This window comes from Convolutriloba macropyga, unplaced genomic scaffold (genome assembly GCF_964194025.1).
Source record: "Convolutriloba macropyga unplaced genomic scaffold, txConMacr16.3 SCAFFOLD_3408, whole genome shotgun sequence".
Taxonomy (NCBI): Eukaryota; Metazoa; Xenacoelomorpha; order Acoela; family Convolutidae; genus Convolutriloba; species Convolutriloba macropyga.
This window is the reverse complement of record NW_027449617.1, coordinates 4459-25944: the sequence shown is the minus strand read 5'-3', so window position 1 is coordinate 25944 and position 21486 is coordinate 4459. Positions and strand designations below refer to the sequence as shown.

Below are 21486 nucleotides of genomic sequence, written 5' to 3'. Positions count from 1 at the left end.
ATGAGCCAAAGAACATACTTATAATTTCTGTATAATTTCTGGATGTAATGGAATGTGTCTTGCAGGATTTTAACATCACGAATTTTATCCTCTTTTGTGACAATTTTTTGCCATTTTTTTAAAATTTTTCAGTCGCTATTCAGGTTTTTTGAGCCTCAAGGGTCAGAAAACCTGCGTTAGGGTTTGATAATAAGTTACTGAAAAATTTTTGTTTGTCATGGACTAATTTTCAACTTTTTATTATCACAAGTTTTAGCAATTTTTTTAATAACATTTTTTAAATTTTTTGACGTTTTTTGTCATTTTTTAGGTTTCCCTGGCCTCAAGAGCTACGGAACTTCCTCTCGGTTTTAATAGTCTGTTACTGCATAGTTAATGGATGTAATGGAATGTTTTTCAAGATTTTAATTTCAGGATTTTGAGCACTTTTTTAAAATATTCGCCATTTTTTTTTTGTTTTTTTGATTTTTTTCGGGCACCAAGGGACCTGGGACCTCCTCCGAGGTTTGATAATAAGCTGCTGCAAGGTTTCTCTGGTGAATGGAATGGTGATCAATATTTGTTATGACTCCAGTTTTAGTAATTTTAAGGATAAAATTTATTTTTTTTTTCAAATTTTTTAGATTTTGATCTTGTTCGAAGTGTATGGATCTTTATGAGCCAGTGAAACTGTTTCAGTTTTTAAAACAAAAATACTGGATAGTCTCCTAAGATAATGAAATGGTTGTTAAGATTTAACATTTCGAATTTTTGCAAGATTTTGTTAAAATTTGCAATTGTTTCAATTTCAATATTTTTTGGCCTTCTCTGAATTTAGCGCCATTTCTGACCGACGAAACTTTTTATGTCTTGGAGATGGGTTACTTGACAGAAATTTCGAGATAAAAAATGTTTTTGAACTTTTTACTGTGAAGTTGAAAACTTTTGTTTTTAATTTTGCCTTTTTCAGTTTTTTTCTATTTATTTTTCTATATTTTTCTATATTTATTTACTAACAAGGCTAAAAAAACTAAAAGGTTGCAGAGTTGAATCCCATGCAGAGTCTCCTTTATTAAATTTTTCAGTTGGCTGGTTTTTGATGTGACCCATTTGACTTTCGTCTTCAGAAACGAGATAAAGAGGTAGCGCCCAGATTCTGTAAATTTCTCGTACAGTCGTTCAGCCCACTAGTATGCGATTAACAGAAACAGTTTTGGAGACTTAAACTTATGGTGTGAAGGACTGTTCTTCGAAATTCATACCACACCCCCACCCACCCACTGCCCCACATCAGTCCCCCAATCCACTTTCGCTCCCCCGCTGTGGTGCACCCCTGCTGCACTCACCTTACGCCCCTGCAATTTATCTAAAGCTATCCTCATTAAACCGTGGCTAGCGACTTACGAAGCCAACCGCTCGCCGGTCATTTGAGAGCAATTCGCCCGACGTTAGTCGGTTATGTTTATAGCTGTGAGCTGAGCGGAGCTATATTGCGGTGTTCTTTGTTTCTGTTGCTTCGTCGTCTGATTTTTGAGTTTAAGAATTTGAATTGTATTGGGGCGCTTTTTTTAAGATCTGTTCACATTTTCATGATTTTTGAAGTCAAATTGGAGTAGTGATTTTGGTCACGCCTAAACAGGAAATGGAGCGAAAAAGCGAGTGGTTCTGCGGCGTGAATTTTTTTTGCTCTAATTTTAAAGTAGAGTGAGAAAACGGTGTTTGAACAAAATTTCGGTTTCCCGGAAATGGTTTTTTGTTCACGCGCGGCAGTTTCACTCTGATTTTTACTGTTTTTTCGATTTTTCTGGATCGGGTTTTTTTGTTTTTAAATGGTTTTCCCAATCCATTCACAGCTCATTCTAGGCCTAGTTTTTTGTTTGAATTAAATTTTCATTTCTCGCTAGTGGTTTTTTCGTTCACATGCGGCATTTTGACACTGATTTTCTGTTTTTTTCTTATTTTTATTATCTCATTTTTTAGTGATTTTCTCAATTCACTATTAGTTCATTCTAGGTCTAGTTTTTCTGTTTAGTCAATGAAAATTCTTTGAATTGTACGTGAGGACTTGTCCTGCTATTTCTTTTCGTCGTCTGACGCTCTTTTTTCGTTTTACATTTGTTCACACAGCTGAAAATTCAAATTATCTGATTGACTTCTTCCTCTCACTAACTGCATTTGCGCCATTTCTCACTCTCTCTAGCTATTTTTTTTTGCGTGATTGGATTTTGATCATACGTGACGTACCTCTGTAAAATACTTGCACTTTAAAGTTTGCACTTTAAAACTTAAGTTTATTTTGAATTAGTTTAAGGTCAAAGGAACTCGTATGTGCAATAAAGGTCCCTGGCGAAAGGGCTTCTGCGCAATAAATTTTGACGAGCTTTATTTATCGCTTATCGCTGATTTTTTTTCATAGCTTTTTGAGCGGCGTCGATAACTTTTTCAACTTATATCTGTATCTGTTTCTATCTCTATTATACGGCACGCAAGTCTATTCTTTTGCCGCTATTTCGGCAATCTGCCGGCTTTTTATTTCGAATTTTTAATGTCGAAAAAGTTCTCTTAGGGCTTTTTTCTTATAGAGCGTATGTGTCTCATAAATATGACAGTCCAAATCCAACCCAAAAAGTCCAGTGGTCTTTTAAAGAACTGGTGGACAATCTGTCTGTCTTGTTTCTTTAGTTGTTTCAATTCCATGGAAGGCCGCAAGCGTCTATCGCAGCTTTTTTCCGGCAATCTGCCGTTTATGTTAGTTTTGTTTTTTCCATGCCCCTATCTTTCTGATTTTTGCCAAACTTAGTTTTCGTGCATTTTTTGTGTCATTGATTTTTGCAAAGTTGTTTGGTGTAAGCATTCTAAAGATGCGTAGTGTCAGTAATTATTTAAAGCGTTGTTTTACGATGATTTTGACTGCTCTGGTCATCTGTTTTTTACTTTAAAGTTTGATTTGTTAAAAACTTTGATGTTTAGTTCATTCAATTCTTTGGATTGTAATTCAAGACTTGTCTTGTCATGTTTTGTTAAGATAGGTTTACACATTTTCATTTTTTTGGAGTCAAAATGGAGAAGTGATTCTGGTCACTCCGAAACCAGAAGTGGAGCAGTCAAGCGACCGGTTTTTACGGCGTAATTTTCTTCCAGTCTAATTATGAAATATATTGAGAAAACGGTGTTGAAACGAAAATTTGCTTTCGCTAGTGGTTTTTTGTTCACTTGCGGCAATTTGACTTTGATTTCTGCTACTTCTCCGTTCTTATTGGAGGTTTTTCTAAGTGGTTTTTCCTTTGCATGCATACTCGATTCTAGTTCTAGGTTTTTGTGGAGTCTGTGGAAAATTGTTTGTCTTTGTAGGTCAGGACTTGTCCTGCTATGTTTTTTTTTCTTCGTCTAATAAAAGGGATATTTTCCGTTTGTGCCCTCTTTACGTTATGTTATGCACTCCCCCCTTTTTTATAGAGTACGTGTCAGTACATAGTAATTTTTATGTAAAACTTAAGCACGCGCGTCGGGGGGTTGCAAATATGCGCCCACTAAGCGGTGGGGGCAAACGAAAGATCCAATAAAGGTATGCTTCACTTAACCTTAGTTCAGAGATTGTTCAATATTTAGCTTGAAATCTTTTTGGCTTCTCTTAGGCTAATTTTAATCTCATTCTACTCAAAATGCTCTTAAGCTTTCTCAGCAGAATAATCTGAAATCAACCGAGTCAGTGTCGAAAAACGAAATCAAAAGTAGAAAAGGGATAAAATTATACAGCCCAATTTTCATTTCCAGATGCCCGCTACTTGAACTTTGTTGAAATGCTCTCAAAGAGAAGCACTTATTGTAAACGAGTACTGGTTTTCTACAGGTTTTTTTAAGGTGAAGTCATGACTTGAACTTTTCGAATGTTGACTTCTGTTTTAGAATATTAACTTCTGTTTTAGAACGTTCAATTCTGTTTTCGAACAATCGACTTTAAAAGTAGCTTAGTTTTCAACGTATAGTATTTAAGAACTGATGGTAATATTCATGGTGAAAAGGTCATTTTGAGAATTTTTGATTCCATTAAGTCCCTCCAACTTATCTAGCCTACTCACCTCCCCCAACTAGCCCCCCTCGCACCCACATCTACCCCACCCCCCCCCCCTCTCACACACACACACACACACACACACACACCTACCCCCCCCCCATCTACCCCATTCTTCACTAAATTTTTTTTAGTGTACATTGCTTTTTATTTCTTTCATATTTCTGAAATACGTAGAGTTAGAGAAGAGTTTTTATTGCATGACTCTTTGATTCGTTTCAGATATTCTACCGACTATGTTTTTATGAAAAATTTTCGTTGGACCGTTTTTTGATTTTTCGAGTGACTTTACGCCTTTGACTTTACTCGTTTTGCGTGATCTAAAGTTCGCTCTCATTCACAATTTCAAGCAGTTGAACTCAATTGCCGGCAATTTAATACTAAAGTCGAATGATAAGTGCGCCGAAATTGGTGCCATTTGTTCATTTGAAATCTTAATAGTGGTATGTATTATCTTCTAATGACGTTATTTAAAGCCATCCAGTGAAATTCTTAGTCCTCCGACTGAATCGTTTGAAAGCAATTCTTACGACGTTAGTCGGTTACGTTCTTATAAGTCTTAGTTACCATCTCTAATTCTTATTTGTTTTGATTTTGATACTAGCCCCTGTATCCTGACGTCAAGAAACAAGGCTATGTCTAACTACAAGATGAATATAAATAGTTCGCACTTTAAAAGTGTTTTTGTGCAACAGTCTTTTTGATAAGTCACTTTCAATGTCAATCAAGGTTTTGAGATTCAATAGGGGCTATTTTTCGGTAATTTGATCTGGGTTTCAGTTCAACGACAGTGAGTGTGGTAAGAAGGCAATGGAGCAGCTGAATGGCTTTGAGCTCGCTGGTAGGCCGATGAAAGTGAATGCGGTTATTGCTAGACAGGAGGTTGCCAACCCAATGTCTTCCCTGGATAACGAAGATGCTGATAAGAGTGGAGTGGAACTGGGACAAACAGGCAGGCTCGGACTAATGGCAAAATTGGCCGAAGGTCAGTGCTACAATCTCATCTCTGCTCAAAATTAATAAAATTCAATGAATTCCATTAGCTGTTATATTGAAGACCTTTTTAACAGGTCATGAGCGATTAAATTATATGAGCGATTATTTTTAGCTATTTTTGATATCAGCCCTCATCTTCTCAACGCGCTATTATAGTGGCCCCATTTTTTATTTCCACAATTCAAAGATCTTGAATTTCATTGGTGCGCTGTCTTTTTTAGGGCGCTGACCTGTTCACATTTTCATGATTTTGAAGTCCAATTGAAGTAATCGTTCTGGTCTCGCCGAAATAGGAAGTGGCGTCAACAGCGAGCGGTTTTGGAAAATTTTTTTTGTTCTGATTTTGAAGTCAGAGAACAGTGTTCGTACAAAAGTTCGCTTTCTCGTTTCTGTGTTCTGTTCAAATGCGGCAATTTGACTTTGATTTTACTGTTTTTTTGGATTTTTTGATCGGATATTTTTTAAATGGTTTTCCCAATCAATCAATTCATAGTCCGTTCTCCGTTCTTGGTCTTTGTTTTTGTTTTTGTTTAGTCAATGAAAATTCTGTAAATTCTAGATCAGGACTTCTTGTCCTGCTATGTTTTTTATATCGTAAAATAAAAGTTTGTTTATCTTTACTTTAAGTCATGGCTTATTCAATATTTTGCGTGAAATCTTTTCTTGACTTGTCTAGACTTTTCTTCCTTTGCTTTTTCTGCTCAAAGTGATTTGAAGCAACTGTTGCTCGCCAAAATAATCTAGAATCAATAGTCAGCTTCAAAAGCGAGATAAAAAATAAACAAAAACGAAATAAATCCCAAATTCAGATACACGCTGCTCTATTTGTTCTTTAAAGTCTTTACCATCTCTGGTGCCTAGTGGTATTCATACTAGCCCCATTGTGCCATCTTTAAAAAACATGAGTAGGTCTAACTACGGAGTGACATCAAAATGGTTCGCACTTTAAAAACTTTTCGTACAAAAATCAATTCTCGTTTTTCTTTTCAAAATCAATCGGGGTTATGATAATTAATAGCGGTATTTTTGACAATCTGCCGGTAATTTTGTCATTTTGTTGTTTTATGCGCTTTCGTTCAAGCCGCCGTCAGCCTCTCAAAGGCTATTATTGAGGCGATCTCCGTTTTTGAAAATTCGTTATTCCTTTCTATTACGTTTTTCGTTTTACATAAGTCAACTTTCTGTAATGATTTCTGACTTACATCTCTCAATGTTTGAACTGAATGAATTTGAAAGTCACCCACCACATGTACGCAAAGTACGTTCAAGGTCAAAAGTGAAATGAAAACGGGATAAGCCACTAATTTCCGGGCACTATAACTAAGACTATGTCTTAATGACTGAGACTTAGCGCCTTGGTTAGTAAAATTCTTACGAGTATACTCCTAATTGATATAGGAGATATTAGGTTGAACAAAGTTTGCTGAAATTCTTTTAGTCCTGCTGGTGTGTTTAATACAATTTTTTGTACTACCAATTTTTTGGATAATCAGTTTTTCGTCTGGCCAAAAAATTTCTAGATAACGGGATAAACTGGTAAAGCTATCTCCGTTCTCTAAAGGCATCTAAATTCGCTACATATGCGATTCACTAAAACTGCTGTGGAGACATAAGTTTAGTGTGAAAATAAGTTCTTATTGTCGGGGGTTTTCCCTCAAATATTCTCTGGGCTAGTTTCATTCGTCTGAAAGTGCTTTTAAAAAGCAGTTGCTCAGCAAAGGGGCCTAAACTCAACAGAGTCACTATCGAAAAACAATAGCAAAAATATGAACGGGATAAATTCACAAGAGACCGGTATTTGAACTCTAGTAGATACCATTTTAAATACAATCTCTGTATCCTCTCATCGAGTATATCTGTTTACGAGTTGCAATCAAATTGGCTTTCAAAATATAATTTTTTGTTCCACAATTAGTTTCGTTTTTTGTTGTTTCAATCCCAACCTGAGTTATGGGTATCAATGGTGGCTATTTTCGGGAAATCTGTCGGGTATGTTTGACGTTTTGCTTTTTTTTAATTTTAGGGGACTATTAAACTTTTCAGAAACTTTGTAGGCTGAAGCTTTACCTGAATTTTTGCAGCACAAAAATGACTTAGATGACATTGGTTTCAAGATTTTTAGCATCTTTTATAGTAGTTTTTAATAGCCGCCGTCAGCTTCTTAACGGCTATTGTTTAGGCGCTTTCCTTTTTACAGTTCAAAGAATTTGAATTGTATTGGGCGCTGTCTTTTTTTTAAAAGATCTGTTCACGCATTTTCATGATTTTTGAAGTCAAATTGGAGAAGTGATTTTGGTCACGCCAAAACAGTAAGTGGAGCGAAAAAGCGAGTGGTTTGGCGGCGTGAAATTTTTTGCTCAAATTTTAAAGCAGAGTGAGAAAACGGTGTTTGAACAAAAATTCGCTTTCTCGCTAGTGGTTTTTTGTTCACATGTGGCAATTTCACTTCGATTTTTAGTGGTTTTTTTCGGTTTTATGGATCGGATTTCTTTCTAAATGGTTTTCCCAAGTGCCGTGTTGTCCGTTCTAGGCAAAGTTTTATGTTTTGTCAATGAAAATTCTGTGAATTGTACATCAGGACTTGTCCTGCTATGTTTTTTAATTCGCTTTACCTTTTGATCACGTTTTTTACGGTCGACTTCTGACTTACCTCACTCACTGTTTCATCTAAATGTGGATTTTTAATTCCTTCACGCATCGAGATACGTAATGTCAATACAGTCAAAGTCAAAAGAGCAAAATCAAAAGAAACGGGATATACATATAAAACGCGAATAGTGCATTGGATTGTCAAAGTTCATTCAAGCGATTGCTAGCTGGCATTAGTATCATGCCTAATAGTATTCAGTTTAGAAGCTGAATTAAGTGTAATTTTAGAATGTAACTGAATATGCACAATTTGCACACCAAATAAGAACACTTTGACACTTAGAAAAATTCGGTCTATTTCTATCTCTTCGTTTTCTGTTTCAATTCCAATGTGCGTCGAGCGTGTCAACGGCGGCTTTTTCGACATTTTGCCGGCTATGTTTTCTATTTAGTTTATTTCATTTTTGGTTTGCTTCTCATATGTTCAACCAGAATTCTGGTAGCCTGCATATTGTGTTTTTGATATGGGCAAAACGATGTTTTGAATACGTTAAGATCAAAACTTGAAACAAGTTATCCGTGACTTTTTGGAATTTTCCAGCTGGGTTATTGCGTAAGTTTTGTTACAGTGATGGTTTTTTGCCAGGTTTATTCCTCTGAGTTTTTAATGCTTTTGAATGCTTCTACTTGTCGCTTTTATGCCAAGTAAGACTTCTCCTATATGCCAATTTTTGTGGCCAATTTCTGTGGCTGGTATTAGTGTTAAGCATAATGTCCTCACACTGATGTTGCAATAATCATGTTCAACGAATTTGAAGCAACAGGGAAACACGTTATAACAAAGTTCGGTTCGTTAATTAGGCTGTCAATTATCACTTCATTTTTCTTCCTGATTCAGTCGGAACGTCGGACTGGGGTCAATGGTGGCCATATTCCGGCAATCTGACGGCTGTTTTTGTTTGTGTGAACTGATAACAAGAAAGTGAAACAAACCAATTTGCTCTCAGATGAAAACCTATACAATTTTGCAGCTATATTGCTTGCATGCACATTTAGGCACTGGCTTCAAAATTCCCAAAAGTGCTGAAGAGGCTCTAAATATCAGAGAGCGTCAAATCCAGGCTCAGATGGAGGCAACCAGGGCAGCTGCCTCCAACTCAACCCAGTATAGATCACCCAACACACAGAACAGCCAGAGCAATTCGAACCCAAACACGCCACACTCCAATGGAACAGGAAGTACATCACACTCTTCGTCTGAGGGGAAAGCAGGGTCTTCTAACGACGGGAAGAGCCAGTGTTTTCTCCTGCAGAACATGTTCAATCCTCAACTGTAAGTAGTGCATGTGGACTCGGTATTCAAAGTAGCTTCTGAGAGTAGGTAAACATTTATAGCATTCGAAGAACTCAACGGACGGAAAATTAATCGGGAATATAGCACTTTTTTGTGACAAATTCGAAAATTAATTAATTTTATACTTCTTCGGGGTGAATCACCGATGATGTGATCTATTAGCTCAGAATTCATATTAACATATTACAGCAGCATTCTAGTACACGCTATCCTTATGATCAGAACAATCTGGCCTTCCTTTGAAGGCTGTCTGAGACGGTGAGATTCAGGTGAGGGGGGTCTTTAAATTTCCGATGAATCCAGATCAAAAATATACGAACAAAAATCTGGCAACTAGAAAGCGCACTTTTTAGTGCTGAATAGTTTATGGACCAGTAATATACGTTTAATTTTATCGTGAAGGCTAAGAACGAGTCTTTTTCGCACGAGTTGGCCTTTTGCTGCAAATAAAAGATTTGATAGATTCAGTCTTTTTGTGAGGGGGGTCTTTAAATTTCCGATGAATCCAGATCAAAAATATACGAACGAAAATCTGGCAACTAGAAAGCGCACTTTTTAGTGCTGAATAGTTTATGGACCAGTAATATACGTTTAATTTTATCGTGAAGGCTAAGAACGAGTCTTTTTCGCACGAGTTGGCCTTTTGCTGCAGATAAAAGATTTGATAGATTCAAAGTGTCCAGAATGGAACTGAGGCAATTAGTTACAATGATTTAAACATGTAATTTCAGTGAGCACCAGCCAGGATGGGATGAGGAGATCCGGGATGATGTTCTGGAGGCACTGGCCCCTCATGGAGGGGCAGTACATCTGTACATAGACAGACAGAACCCACTAGGCAATATCTACATTAAGGCACCAGATGTTAGGAATGCCGAGAGTGCCATCAAGAGCCTCAACGGAAGATACTTCTCAGGTACTGTCACGGAGGGCATTAAGTTCTTTTAGAGCCTTTCGGCTTGCCAGACTCTTAGCGGCTTGCCAGTTTCGGTATGCGATTCACCGAAACTGTGTTGGAGACATAAAATCATGATGTCAATGGCGGTTTCACCCCCCCCCCCCTGCACACACATACAGCAGCCCCTCCACCAATCAACCCCTCACCACATAAGGCCCCTCTCCACCCATTTCTTTGAACTTGCAAATGGTTTATGAGGACAAGGAAATTGATTTGAAAATATTATTACAAATATTGGCAACTATTTTGCAAGTTTTTTGAAAATATGGTCATTTTTCGAGTTTTACGATCTCGAGGGGCCAGTGAGATTTAAAAGGCGTTAATAAATTTTTTAGAATATTAATATCAATGTCTTACCGCATTTTTAAAATTTCTTCATTATCAATAATTCGATATTTTTCGCGAAATAGTTTCTTTTCTGTTTTGTTTTCAGTTTTCTATCGTTCTGCTTAAAGTTCAGTTAATCAGCAATTGCTCCGCAAAGCAGTCAAAGATGAATGACGTCAGTATTGGAACGAACAAGATATCAAATTAGAAATAGGATAAACCGGTGGGGTTAAAGTTTTTTGCACCCATAAAGAAAAATCGATCTAGGCTACAGCCCCTGAATTAAATTGCCTCGCCTGTCGTTCAAGAGCAATTCTTCCGATATTTGTCGGTTTATGTTTAAACATCTTAAATAAGCGAAAAATTTTACTATCCAAAATTGGATTATATTGGTGCTCTGTCTTTTTTTTACAATCCAAGAATTTGATTGTTTTGGTGCTCTGTCTTTTTTGTGAAAGATGATTTTACACGTTCTTCCATGACTTAGAGCTTTTAAAGAGATAATCAGGTAACGCTCAATGGGCATTGAGTTTCATTAGAGGATTTAGTACTCAGGCTGGCTGTAGTACTCTTTCAATTGCAAGTAATGAAGCTGCTGGGAACGCGTGACATCATAATGAAAATTTATTTTTGAGCTCAAAATGGTGCTATTTTTCAAATTTGAGGTTTGTCACTTTTTTGTAAGATTATTGTTAAGTTTTTTTGTGCAGAGGTTTCTTGTTAGATTGGTCTTAAATTGACGTTTCTCAAAGTTAATGAATGTTTTGCAGGCTATATATTTAACTCTTGGTTATTGGTAACGCTATATGTTTTGAAGATGAGTTATTAGGTAGTTTTCAATATACTATCACGAGTTTCGGCAATGTGCATTTTTAAGTTTTTGTTGAAAATTTCGGTCTTTTGTTTTTGCGTTTTTCGATCACCAGGGCCAGTAAAACTTCTTTTGAATTTGCACCGTTTATGAGGACAAGGAAATTGATTTGAAGGTATTATTTTACAAATTTTGGCAACTCTTCAATGAAATTTGGCTATTTTGCATAGTTTTTTTAATAGCCGCACAGCGATAGCTGGGGCTATTAGTGGCCTTCTCTTGGTTTTTTTTATTTCGTCAAGATTATTGTTACGACCATATGACGTCACAGCCACTTTTTGCTCATTGGTTCATGCAATTTCAACTGAATTGCATGCGTGACGTCATTTTTCGCTCTTAGTGGAGCGAACTTTTTTGTTCATTCGCGTGATTAAATTTTTGGTCACACTTGACTTACCTCACTCTCAAAAATGACTTCCTCACTTCGAAATTGAGTTTTATTTGCTTTAATTCAAAGAGATAAGGTCAAATGTGTGTGTGTCACTCTAAATGAAGGTTATTTGAGATCAGCTAATAGAGGCAGCAATAACTTATACAGATTTTTAATCAAAATAGAACAGATCAGCCTTCAATGAAAAGACGAATTTTTTGGTCTGTCTTTTACTGTTTTTAGACTGCAGATCTACGAATCTATTGCGGCTATTTTCTGGCAAGCTGCCAGCTATGTTTTAAATTATGGCCATTTTTCGATCTCATAGGGCCAATGAAACTTTAAAGGCGTTTATTAGAAAAATAATTAAAGGCGTTTAAGAATATTAATTTGAATGTCTTTCCGCATTTTTAAAAATTTCTTCATTTTCAATAATTTCATGCCAACGAAGCTCCTTCAAAGGTTATGCATGGTTAATGCTTAAAATTCCTTGGCTCAAATTAGGTTTTGTGGACATGAGTGTCGAGAACATGAGCAACTTTTTTTCAGTTTTGTCTAACTTTTCTATAGTGGTTAATCGAATGAGAAGCAATTATTGTAAACTTGTGGGTCTTTTTATATGCACATTGTTCACTTGATGGTTTTACGCTGTTTTCTCGAATAATCTTTGACTTCTCGAGCGACTTTTTCACGCACTTCTTGATTTTTGAGTGATTTCAATTGCTCTCACTCCGAAATAAAGTTTGTTGTTCAAACAAAAGCGATTGTTAGAGAGACCATGCAGGGGCCCTGATAGCCGAGTGGCTAATGGCTCTGCCGAGGTGACGGAATCGGACTCAGGAGAATGGGGTTCGAAACCTACCTTTCTGAAGTTTTTGCACCCGTAAAGAAAAATTTATCTAGGCTACAGCCCCAGAATTAAATCGCGTCGCCTGTCATTCGAGGAATTTTTCCGACGATAGTCGATTTTTTTCTAGTTCTTGCTTCTGTTTGCCTTCTTTGTGCAGCCGGTTTTCTGCTGGCCTGGAAGTTATTTGTTCTGTAGATTTTAGCAATAAGAAAGTGCTACTGAAGACATAGGTGTGTTTAATAAGACAAATCGACAAATTTTTTGAGCTTCGTGCTGCGTTTATCCGTAAATTTTGTATTACAGTTCGGTATTGACAGCAGAAGTTCAGCGATGCTTGAGCAATTCTTTTAAAGTTTTGAGTCTTTTATTTCTATTTTGTTCTTGCCTCTGCTTACCTCTTATATATCAAGCATATTTGTTTTGCCGAATGTTCTGCTTTCCTACATTTTTGAGCGAAATGTTTTCTAGTTTTTTAAACTAATTGAAAGTGAGTTTCGGCTGAACTGCGCCATAACCTTTTCGCTCACTTCACTCTCTAATTGACTTTTAAAACTTAATGTTAAAGTCACTAGTCATTTTTCAAAATAAAATTGCACGTATGGACCTTTTATTAGTCCTCACCTTCAGCTGGGTGTTGTCTCTGGCTTTGCAGGACTAAAATCGTTTTGACGCAAAATTTTTCAAGTTGCTCGTGAGATAGTTTCTCTCAGACATTTTTAGCAATTTTTTTTGGCTCTATTGATCTCTTTTAAGGTCGTTTTTTCGTCGGACGCTTTCGTCTTCAAAAACTGAATAATCTGGTAAATCTTAATGGCAATAAGTGTCTTTTGGGTGCTCTTGGAGGTCTACGAGTCTCTAAGTATACCTTTCACCTGGACTTCGGAGGATATATATTTTCACGACTAATTACTCTAAAACGAAGTTTGTAGCCATTATATTGGTCTCGCTAGTCTTTTTGCAATTTTTCAGAAACTTTTTTTTATCATTGAGCATTTTTTCCGTCTGACTATTGGACTTTTCGTCCTCAAAAACAGGGACAGACTGGTAAAGCACGGAGGGCATTATAATCTTTTAAACTTTAAGATCCTTACGGCTCACTAGTTTCTAAGTAAGTGATTCGCCGAGACATAAATTCAAAAATTCAGGGTGTGAAGGGTGTTTCTTACAGTCTGACCCCCCTCCAACTTAACCCCCCTCGATATTGCTGTAATTAAACATTGATTTTTTTCGAGCCTCCCTTTGATTCTCGATGCTGTTTAACATACTTCAACCGTACTACTTACGTTTCTTCAACTGAAGCCACGTGATTTTTCAGTGTGAGCTTTGGCGTAAGGTTTTTATGAATGAATGAATGAATTGAATTTCTCCCATTCAAATGATAAGAGAACAAGGATTAATCATAATCATTTAAAATGGATTAACAGGAGTGGACGCTTGGCGATACTCTCGTATCTTTATGAAACGCCCCGAAAAAGGAAACATGTTACTTGAACACAACTCTTTGATTACACTGTTCTGCAATATCAAACTATATTGGAAACGGTTGACAAGATTCTGATTTTTACGCGAAGTCATTCTTTCAGCATTTGTCAAGACCTTTTTTTGATAAAGAAAGTTTAATAAAACTCGACCTCTATGTTCAAGTGACATTGTTCACAGTTTAGTCTTGGATGTTTTTCGGATAACAAGCTGTGCTGTTTTCGAACGTGTCCAGTGGCTATGATTACAATAAACATTTAACATCTCATTCATTTCTACAATTTCATGGACCTTGTGGTAACACTTCAAGCTAAACTTAGTAAATGTTTCAAGTAGAACTCAGTAACAGTTAAAAATTTGAATTTGAAAAAAATGTTGAACATTGAGTCATAAGGTTTTTTGAAGAAAATTATTCGAAGAATCTTCTTTTGCAATTTTTCAATTTTTGTAGACGACCCAGCGTGGTACATCCATATATCAAAATTCCATGCTCAAAGACAGGGACGACATTTCTTCCAGAAAACAAAATGAGGGTTTTACGGTTGCATGACTTCCTTAATCGAGCCAAAATAGAAACGAATTATCCATAAGTATTTAAAACGATGACAGTTATCTAAATGGCAGACTCCATGATGTCGCGTGCTATTTTTCTGCTCAAAAAATTGACAACAAAACTTTTTGAGTGGTTCATTTCCAGCTTGTTTGAATGTAGCCATCCAACAACGGATGTTATCTCTTTGTTTAGTTCCTCACAAGAGGGTTGTTTTGGGAAAAACAAACAAGTATCATCAGCAAACAGGTACGGTGGGGAGTATCTACAAAGGTCCACTAAATCATTCAAGTATAATAAAAACACGAGGGTTCCTAAGACCGAACCTTGAAGAACTCCATCTTCCGACAAAACGTCTTTAGAAAAACTGTTATTCATTAAAACACTTTGTGTATCCGACAGATAGGATTTAAACCATTCCAACACAGGTCTACGGAAACCAAGGTTTTCCATTTTTTTTCAAGAGAATTTCTCTGTTCACGGTGTCAAAAGCTTTTTGTAGATCTAAAAAACAACCGTACAATTATTTCCTTTCGTTTTTCCTCTGCGGATAGTTTCAACAACGCTAGCCACCGCGTCGACTTCCGAGCGCTTAGATCGGAAGCCAAATTTTTTTTTCATACAGAATTTTAAATTTTTCTGGAAACCCACTACATTTCTTGAACACAACTTTTTCGAAAATTTTACTCAATGACGGAAGGATTGAAATGAGCCGATAATTGTTGACATCCGTTCTTGATCTTTGTTTATGAAGCGGAATCACAATAGCCTTCTTGAAATCAATCGGATACTCTTGATTTTTGAACGACTGATTAATTAGATCAGTGATGAAAGGTGCACGGATTGCGGCAAACGTCTTGAAATTTATTAGATATTAGATCTACATCATGAGAAGCCGACAGTTTAAGGCGTTCAATTCCCCCCCCCCCACTTCAGTTAAGTTTGCTTCCGTCAAAAACATTGAGGAATCCACTGATTGCCTGAACTTAGGGTTTTGAGTATTTGGAATTTTCAGGAGAATGCTATTAGAAACTGAAGCCAAATGTTTGCTGAAGACCTCCAAAATTTTGTTGCTTTCTGACACTTCTGTGTTTAGTTTCAAATTTTGATGCTTGTTGTTGTTTTTACCAATAAATCTACTGATTATTTTGAAGGTTTCTCCTGAGTCTTTCCCACAGTTTTCGATTAAGTTAGCATAGTATTTTTTTTTGGATTTGAGTATTTGCTGAGTGCAAGTGTTCCTAAACCGAATTTAACGATTTTTGTCAGTCTAACTTTGTCTTTATCCATATTTTCCTATATAAATTACGCTTGGCCATTAAATTTTTTAATCGATTTGTTATCCAATTTTCTTTTGATGACATTTGCCTGTGACTAATGGCTGGAACCTGTCTATGACTTCCGTTGTACAATTTTGGAACAACGAAACACTCAGGGATTTGTGATTAGATACTAACACCTGAAGTTTTCTAACCAAATGACATTCAAAGTTTTTCAGTAATTTTGGACAATTAAAATCCTTTTTAATGCGATGAACGAAGTCAATTTTCTTGATTTGATACGGACTTTGTTTCCAGTGAAGCAAAACGGGGAAGTGGTCTGTTATGTCATATTGCACTGTTTCGATAGCACAACAATTTTTATCAAAATTTGTGAGGAAAAGGTCAAGATTTGACTCCAAGATTGTCGTTCGTCTCGTTGAACCTGAATCTAATAGATGAAACCCAGTAGTGCAGATAATATTTTCAAATTCTTTACCAATGGAGGAGTGGCAAAGTCTGTCAATGTTAAAATCGCCGCATATGATTACCTTCGAACTGTTGTCGACAAATGTTTCAAGATACTTATCAAAAAATTCGAGAAAAGATCTTTTGTATGTCGGTGGTACATAGAAAGTGATCATGAACAGCTTTTGCACTCCAATAATAACCTCAACCCCAAGACTTTCTTCATAATTGGTTGAAAATTTGTTGACAATTTCAACACCTTCCTTGCAAAAAACGGCTATTCCTCCTCCTTTTTTAGTTCGGTTTTTTGTTTTGATGCTTTTGTATCCATCAAGTAGAAAATGATTTTCGTAGTTCTCATCTCTAATCCATGTCTCGACGAGACATATTACTGTGGGAAGAGACTCAAGTGTTTTCAGAAAAACTTGGAGTTCATCAAGGTGCTTGTTTAGGGAGCGAACATTTAGAAGTAACATTGTTGCGCTTAGTTTTTTGATTGGTTGCTGTTTTCTTGGGTACCCATGCCGGATTATGAACTTGTTGAGAATTCCACATTTTGTTTCTTTGAAGCTGGATTGACATAATTATTGCTGTCATCGACCATACCATTTGGAGAAATAATAAGATTTCTATTGCCATAATTGCGATATGGAGTAGCAGAGGCGACTGCAAAGGTTCTTGGTTGCTTCTTGGGGTACGCTGACAATTCACCCTTGTTATCAATTGCTTGGTAGTTTTTTTCCATCGAACGCCCAAAGCCTTGACTTGCGAATATTATTTTGAATATTCATTTCACGTGCCTTCTTTTCAATTTCAGCGTCTGTTTTTGCGAGCCTCTCGTGAATGAAATTTGGCTGAACCGATAAATTTTTGAAACCCTTAAGCCATGAAGCTCTCTTCAAAATCACATCTCTTTGTTGCAAATACAAAAGTTGTATAATAACGGGGCAATTTTTCCTGGCCGTAAAGCATGCGCTATAGAAATTTCATCAGCATTGAGGCTTACCTTGAGAATTTCGTTAGATAAATGTAAGATTTGTGGCAGTACATTACCGTCCTCCGAGATATCCAGGTTGGTGAAAATTGAAAATGGTCGATTCTGGTATCTTTCATTGGATAAAGCTCTTTTTTCTAACTGATAAATAGAATTTTGAGAGCAAACTTGCTTGCGTTCAACAATATTTTGGCGATCATTAAGATTTTGAATAGTAAGGTTTTGTTGAGTAATTGTATTTGTCGGTTTTTCAATCAAGTTCTTGAGATCATTGATGTTTTCGGCCATCTGTAATAGAAATTGTTTAACGTGGCTCAGAAAAGAGCAATAAGAATAATGTGTTAGTGGTACTCTGAATGAGCAAAAGAAATCAAGCGCGAATGTTAAAAGAATAACCGACTGTTCTTTGATGTGCAATTTATGACGTACCATGGCTGACTGACTTTACCTACTTTGTGCGAATTATATATGTCAGTTCATATAATTTTAGTCTATCCTAACAAATTAAGGCGGGAAGTTTATGTAATTACTCGGAGCGCTGAAAATGGACAGCAGACTTAAAAACGAAGACCAATTTCTTGTCTGTGATATTTAACTAACCTCTGTGCCTGTTGTGTTTAGGTCGTCAGGTGAAGGCTGCGTACATTCCCCTTGTGAATTATGGTAAAATATTCCCACAATCAGTAAGTGCAACAGATACACTCCTCATTAAGAGAGACTCCAGCTACCGATGATCGCTCAAACTAACAATTTTTTGAAACTGACCAAGATTTTCTTTTTGATGCTAATTCCTGATAAATTTTTACCTCTGTGTGGTTTGTTTAGCTATCATATTCAATCTCATTGTAACTATACCGCTGCCTTTTTATTCAATATCAAATTATTTATCCATTTGTTTTCAACGCACTTATGTTCAGATAGAATTGCAATTTTATAGATTAATAAATATGAAGCCTGTTTTTTTATAATTGCTTTCAATCGACCGATGTTTGAAGCAACCAAAGCAGTCGTGCGTGTCTTTTATGCAAAATTTTTGTTTCACCTTTTCTAATTTATTCTTAGATCGCTTGGGGTTAACTTTTCAAAAACGGTAAATATCATTGAATCTCGCTGTAGCCCTCTTAGAGATTCTGTAGCGCTTAAATGTACACTCTATGGAAGCTACTGAGGAAGCAGTATTTCATGGTCTTGTTAATTGCTCTGCAACGAAGTTTGAAGCAGTTATTGCATACGTGTTACTCTAATTTATTAATAGCCGCGAAGGGATAGCCTCTATTATTGGACATCGTTAATTTTACAATTCAAAGAATTTGATTTATATTGGGGCGCTGTCCTTTTTTAGATTTGTCCACACATTTTCATAATTTTTGAAGTCAAATTGGAGTAGTGATTTTGGTCACGCCGAAACAGGAAATGGAGCGAAAAAACGAGTGGTTTTGCAGTGTGAAATTTTTTCACTCTAATTGTAGAGTGAGAAAACGGTTTTTGAACAAATCGCTTTCTCGCTACTGGATTTTATAGCTGCAAAGCTGTAAGCTGAGCGGAGCTATATTGTGGTGCTCTTGGTTTTTTACAATTCAAAGAATTTGAATTGTATTGGGGCGCTGTCTTTTTTTTAAGATCTGTTCACACATTTTCATGATTTTTGAAGTCAAATTGGAGTAGTGATTTTGGTCACGCCGAAACAGGAAAAAGCGAGTGGTTTCGCGGCGTGAATTTTTTCGCTCTAATTTTAAAGTAGAGTGAGAAAACGGTGTTTGAACAAAATTTCGGTTTCCCGGTAGTGGTTTTTTGTTCACGCGCGGCAATTTCGCTCTGATTTTTACTGTTTTTCCGATTTTTTGGATCGGATTTTCTTTCTAAATGGTTTTCCCAATCCATTCACAGCTCACTCTAGGCCTAGTTTTTTGTCTGAATTAAAATGGTTTTTTTGTTCACATGCCGCATTTTGACATTGATTTTCTGTTTTTCTTATTTTTATTATCTGATTTTTTAATGATTTTCTCAATTCACTCATAGTCCATTCTAGGTCTAGTTTTTCTGCTTAGTCAATGAAAATTCTTTGAATTGTACGTCAGGACTTGTCCTGCTATGTTTTTTTGTTTCGTCGTCTGACGCTCTTTTTTCGTTTTACATTTGTTCACACCTCAAAGCTGAAAATTCAAATTATCTGATTGACTTCTTCCTCTCACTAGCTGCATTTGCGCCATTTCTCACTATCTAGCAAATTTTTTTTTTGCGTGATTGGATTTTGACCATACGTGACTTACTTTTGACACTTACGTGACTTACCTTTGACTTTTGCACTTTTGCAAATATGACTTTTGCACTTAAAAATTTAAGTTTTTAAGTTTATTTTGAATTAGTTTAAGGTCAAAGGAACTCATATGTGCAATAAAGGTCCCTGGCAAAAAGGCTTCTGCGCAATAAATTTTGACAAGCTTCATTTATCGCTTGTCGCTGATTTTTTTTCATAGCTTTGTGCGACGTCGATAACTTTTTCAACTTATATCTGTATCTGTTTCTATCTCTATCATACAGCACGCAAGTATATTCTTTCGCAGCTATTCCGGCAATCTGCCGGCTATGTTTTTTTGTCTTGCGGCATCTTCACTTTGATTTTAACTGTTTTTTGTTCATCGAATTTTTTTCTAAATGGTTTTCCAAATCCATTCATAGTTCATTCTAGGCCTTGTTTTTTGTTTGAACCAAATTTTGATTTCTCGCTTGTGGTTTTGTTTACGTGTGGCAGTTTGACATTGATTTTCTGTTTTTTTTTCAAATTTTGATCGGATATTGGAAATGATTTTCCCAGTTTCCTCATAGTCCGATCTAGGTCAAGTTTTTGTCGACGAAGGTCAAATTCTTTGAATTGCACGTCAGGACTTGTCCTGCTATGCTTTTTACTTCGCTTTACCTTTTGATCACGTTTTTGGATTTACATTAGTCACATTTTTCATACTTGACTTCTGACTTACTTCACTGTTTCAACCTAATGAATTTCGTATACTTTCAGTCATTGAATTACGTAATGTAATGAATACAGTCAAAGTCAAGAGCACAACCGAAAGAAACGGGGTAAACTGTCATTTATTCATAGTTGATTAGGTTAACAAAGTTCATTAGAGCGATTACTAGCCGACATTAGTATTAAGCTTACTAGTTTTCAGTTTAGAAGCTGAATTAAGTATAGTTTAAGAATCTGAAATTTCACCACAAATTAGAACAATTTTTGACACAAAAAAACAGCAATTTCTTTCGCCTTCTGTTTCTTCTCCAATGTGCATCAAGCGCGTCAACTGCGGCTATTTTCCGACAATTTGTCTGCCATGTTAAGTGGTATATAATAACCCCTTTCTGACGTCGCCTTACTGAATCTAATTATTCTCTCCGACCCCGACAGAAGCAGACTGAAATAGATCCGTGCTCCCCGATGTTAGTCGGTTATTCTTAATAGCCACCCTTATCTTCTTCAGCTATCATAATGGACACCATTTTTTTGCACTTCGTCGAACAAAATTTTGTTTGCTTTACCTCAGTTCAGAGCCTGTTCAAGATATTGCGTCAAATTTTTTGGCTTCTCTAGGTTAGTATCATTCTTCGATCATTCAGCTCACAGTGCTTTTAAACAGCAGTTGCTCAGCAAAGAAAACTAAAGTGTACGGAGTTATAAAAACTGAGTCTAAAATTGAAAAAGGATAAACCCTTAAAACCAGTTTCTGATAAGCGTTCCTTGAACTTTGTCCTTATAGGTCTAAGTTACCATCTCTAATGCTTATCGGCATTCATTCTAGCCGGTGGATCTTCACCTTCAGAAACAGGAGTATGTCCAATTGCGAAACGACATTACGAATAATTGGCACTTTGGTTTTTTTTTTAAAAAAAACTTTCTTTTCTTTCAAACCCAATCGGGGTTATGGGAATCAGTTGCGGCTGTTTGCGGCAATCTGCCGGTTATGTTTTATTTTTCAGATTTAAGGTTTAAAGTTAATTCTGGTTTTTGTAAGGTTTGACCCCAATCCTCCTATGTTCATTGCAGCCGGCCTCCATTAGCGTCAGCTAGCTACAACCAATACCAATCAGTCCACTGTTGTTCGAGATCGTAATCGGTTTGTTTCTGTGTTCAGTTTCAGTACTTTAAGCTGTTTCAGTACTTCAGAAAATTCGCCAGACTGGGCTAAACTTTTCTCATTAAAACTGTCGTGACTAGAAAATCTTAGTTCTGTTTAAGTTCCTTGACTCCCGCATTAGTTAACTTAGGTTGGTTTTCAGGGTTTAAGGATGTTGTTCGCTCATACAAAACACATCACTCAGAAATGGCACGGCGTCAAAGGACTAGGCTACAAAGAGGCCTAGTAAAATGATGCAGT

General features: G+C 36.4%; 1 protein-coding gene across 1 annotated transcript; it reads left to right on the top strand.

The window, feature by feature from the left end:
• Positions 1-4831: 4831 nt before the first annotated feature.
• Positions 4832-18007, top strand: LOC142355196 (RNA-binding protein 39-like; the record flags this gene model as incomplete). Its single annotated transcript, XM_075407436.1, has 4 exons — positions 4832-5036; positions 8693-8969; positions 9722-9906; positions 17738-18007. Coding segments are annotated over 4 exons (780 nt in total), but the record flags the coding sequence as incomplete, so codon positions are not given.
• Positions 18008-21486: the final 3479 nt, after the last annotated feature.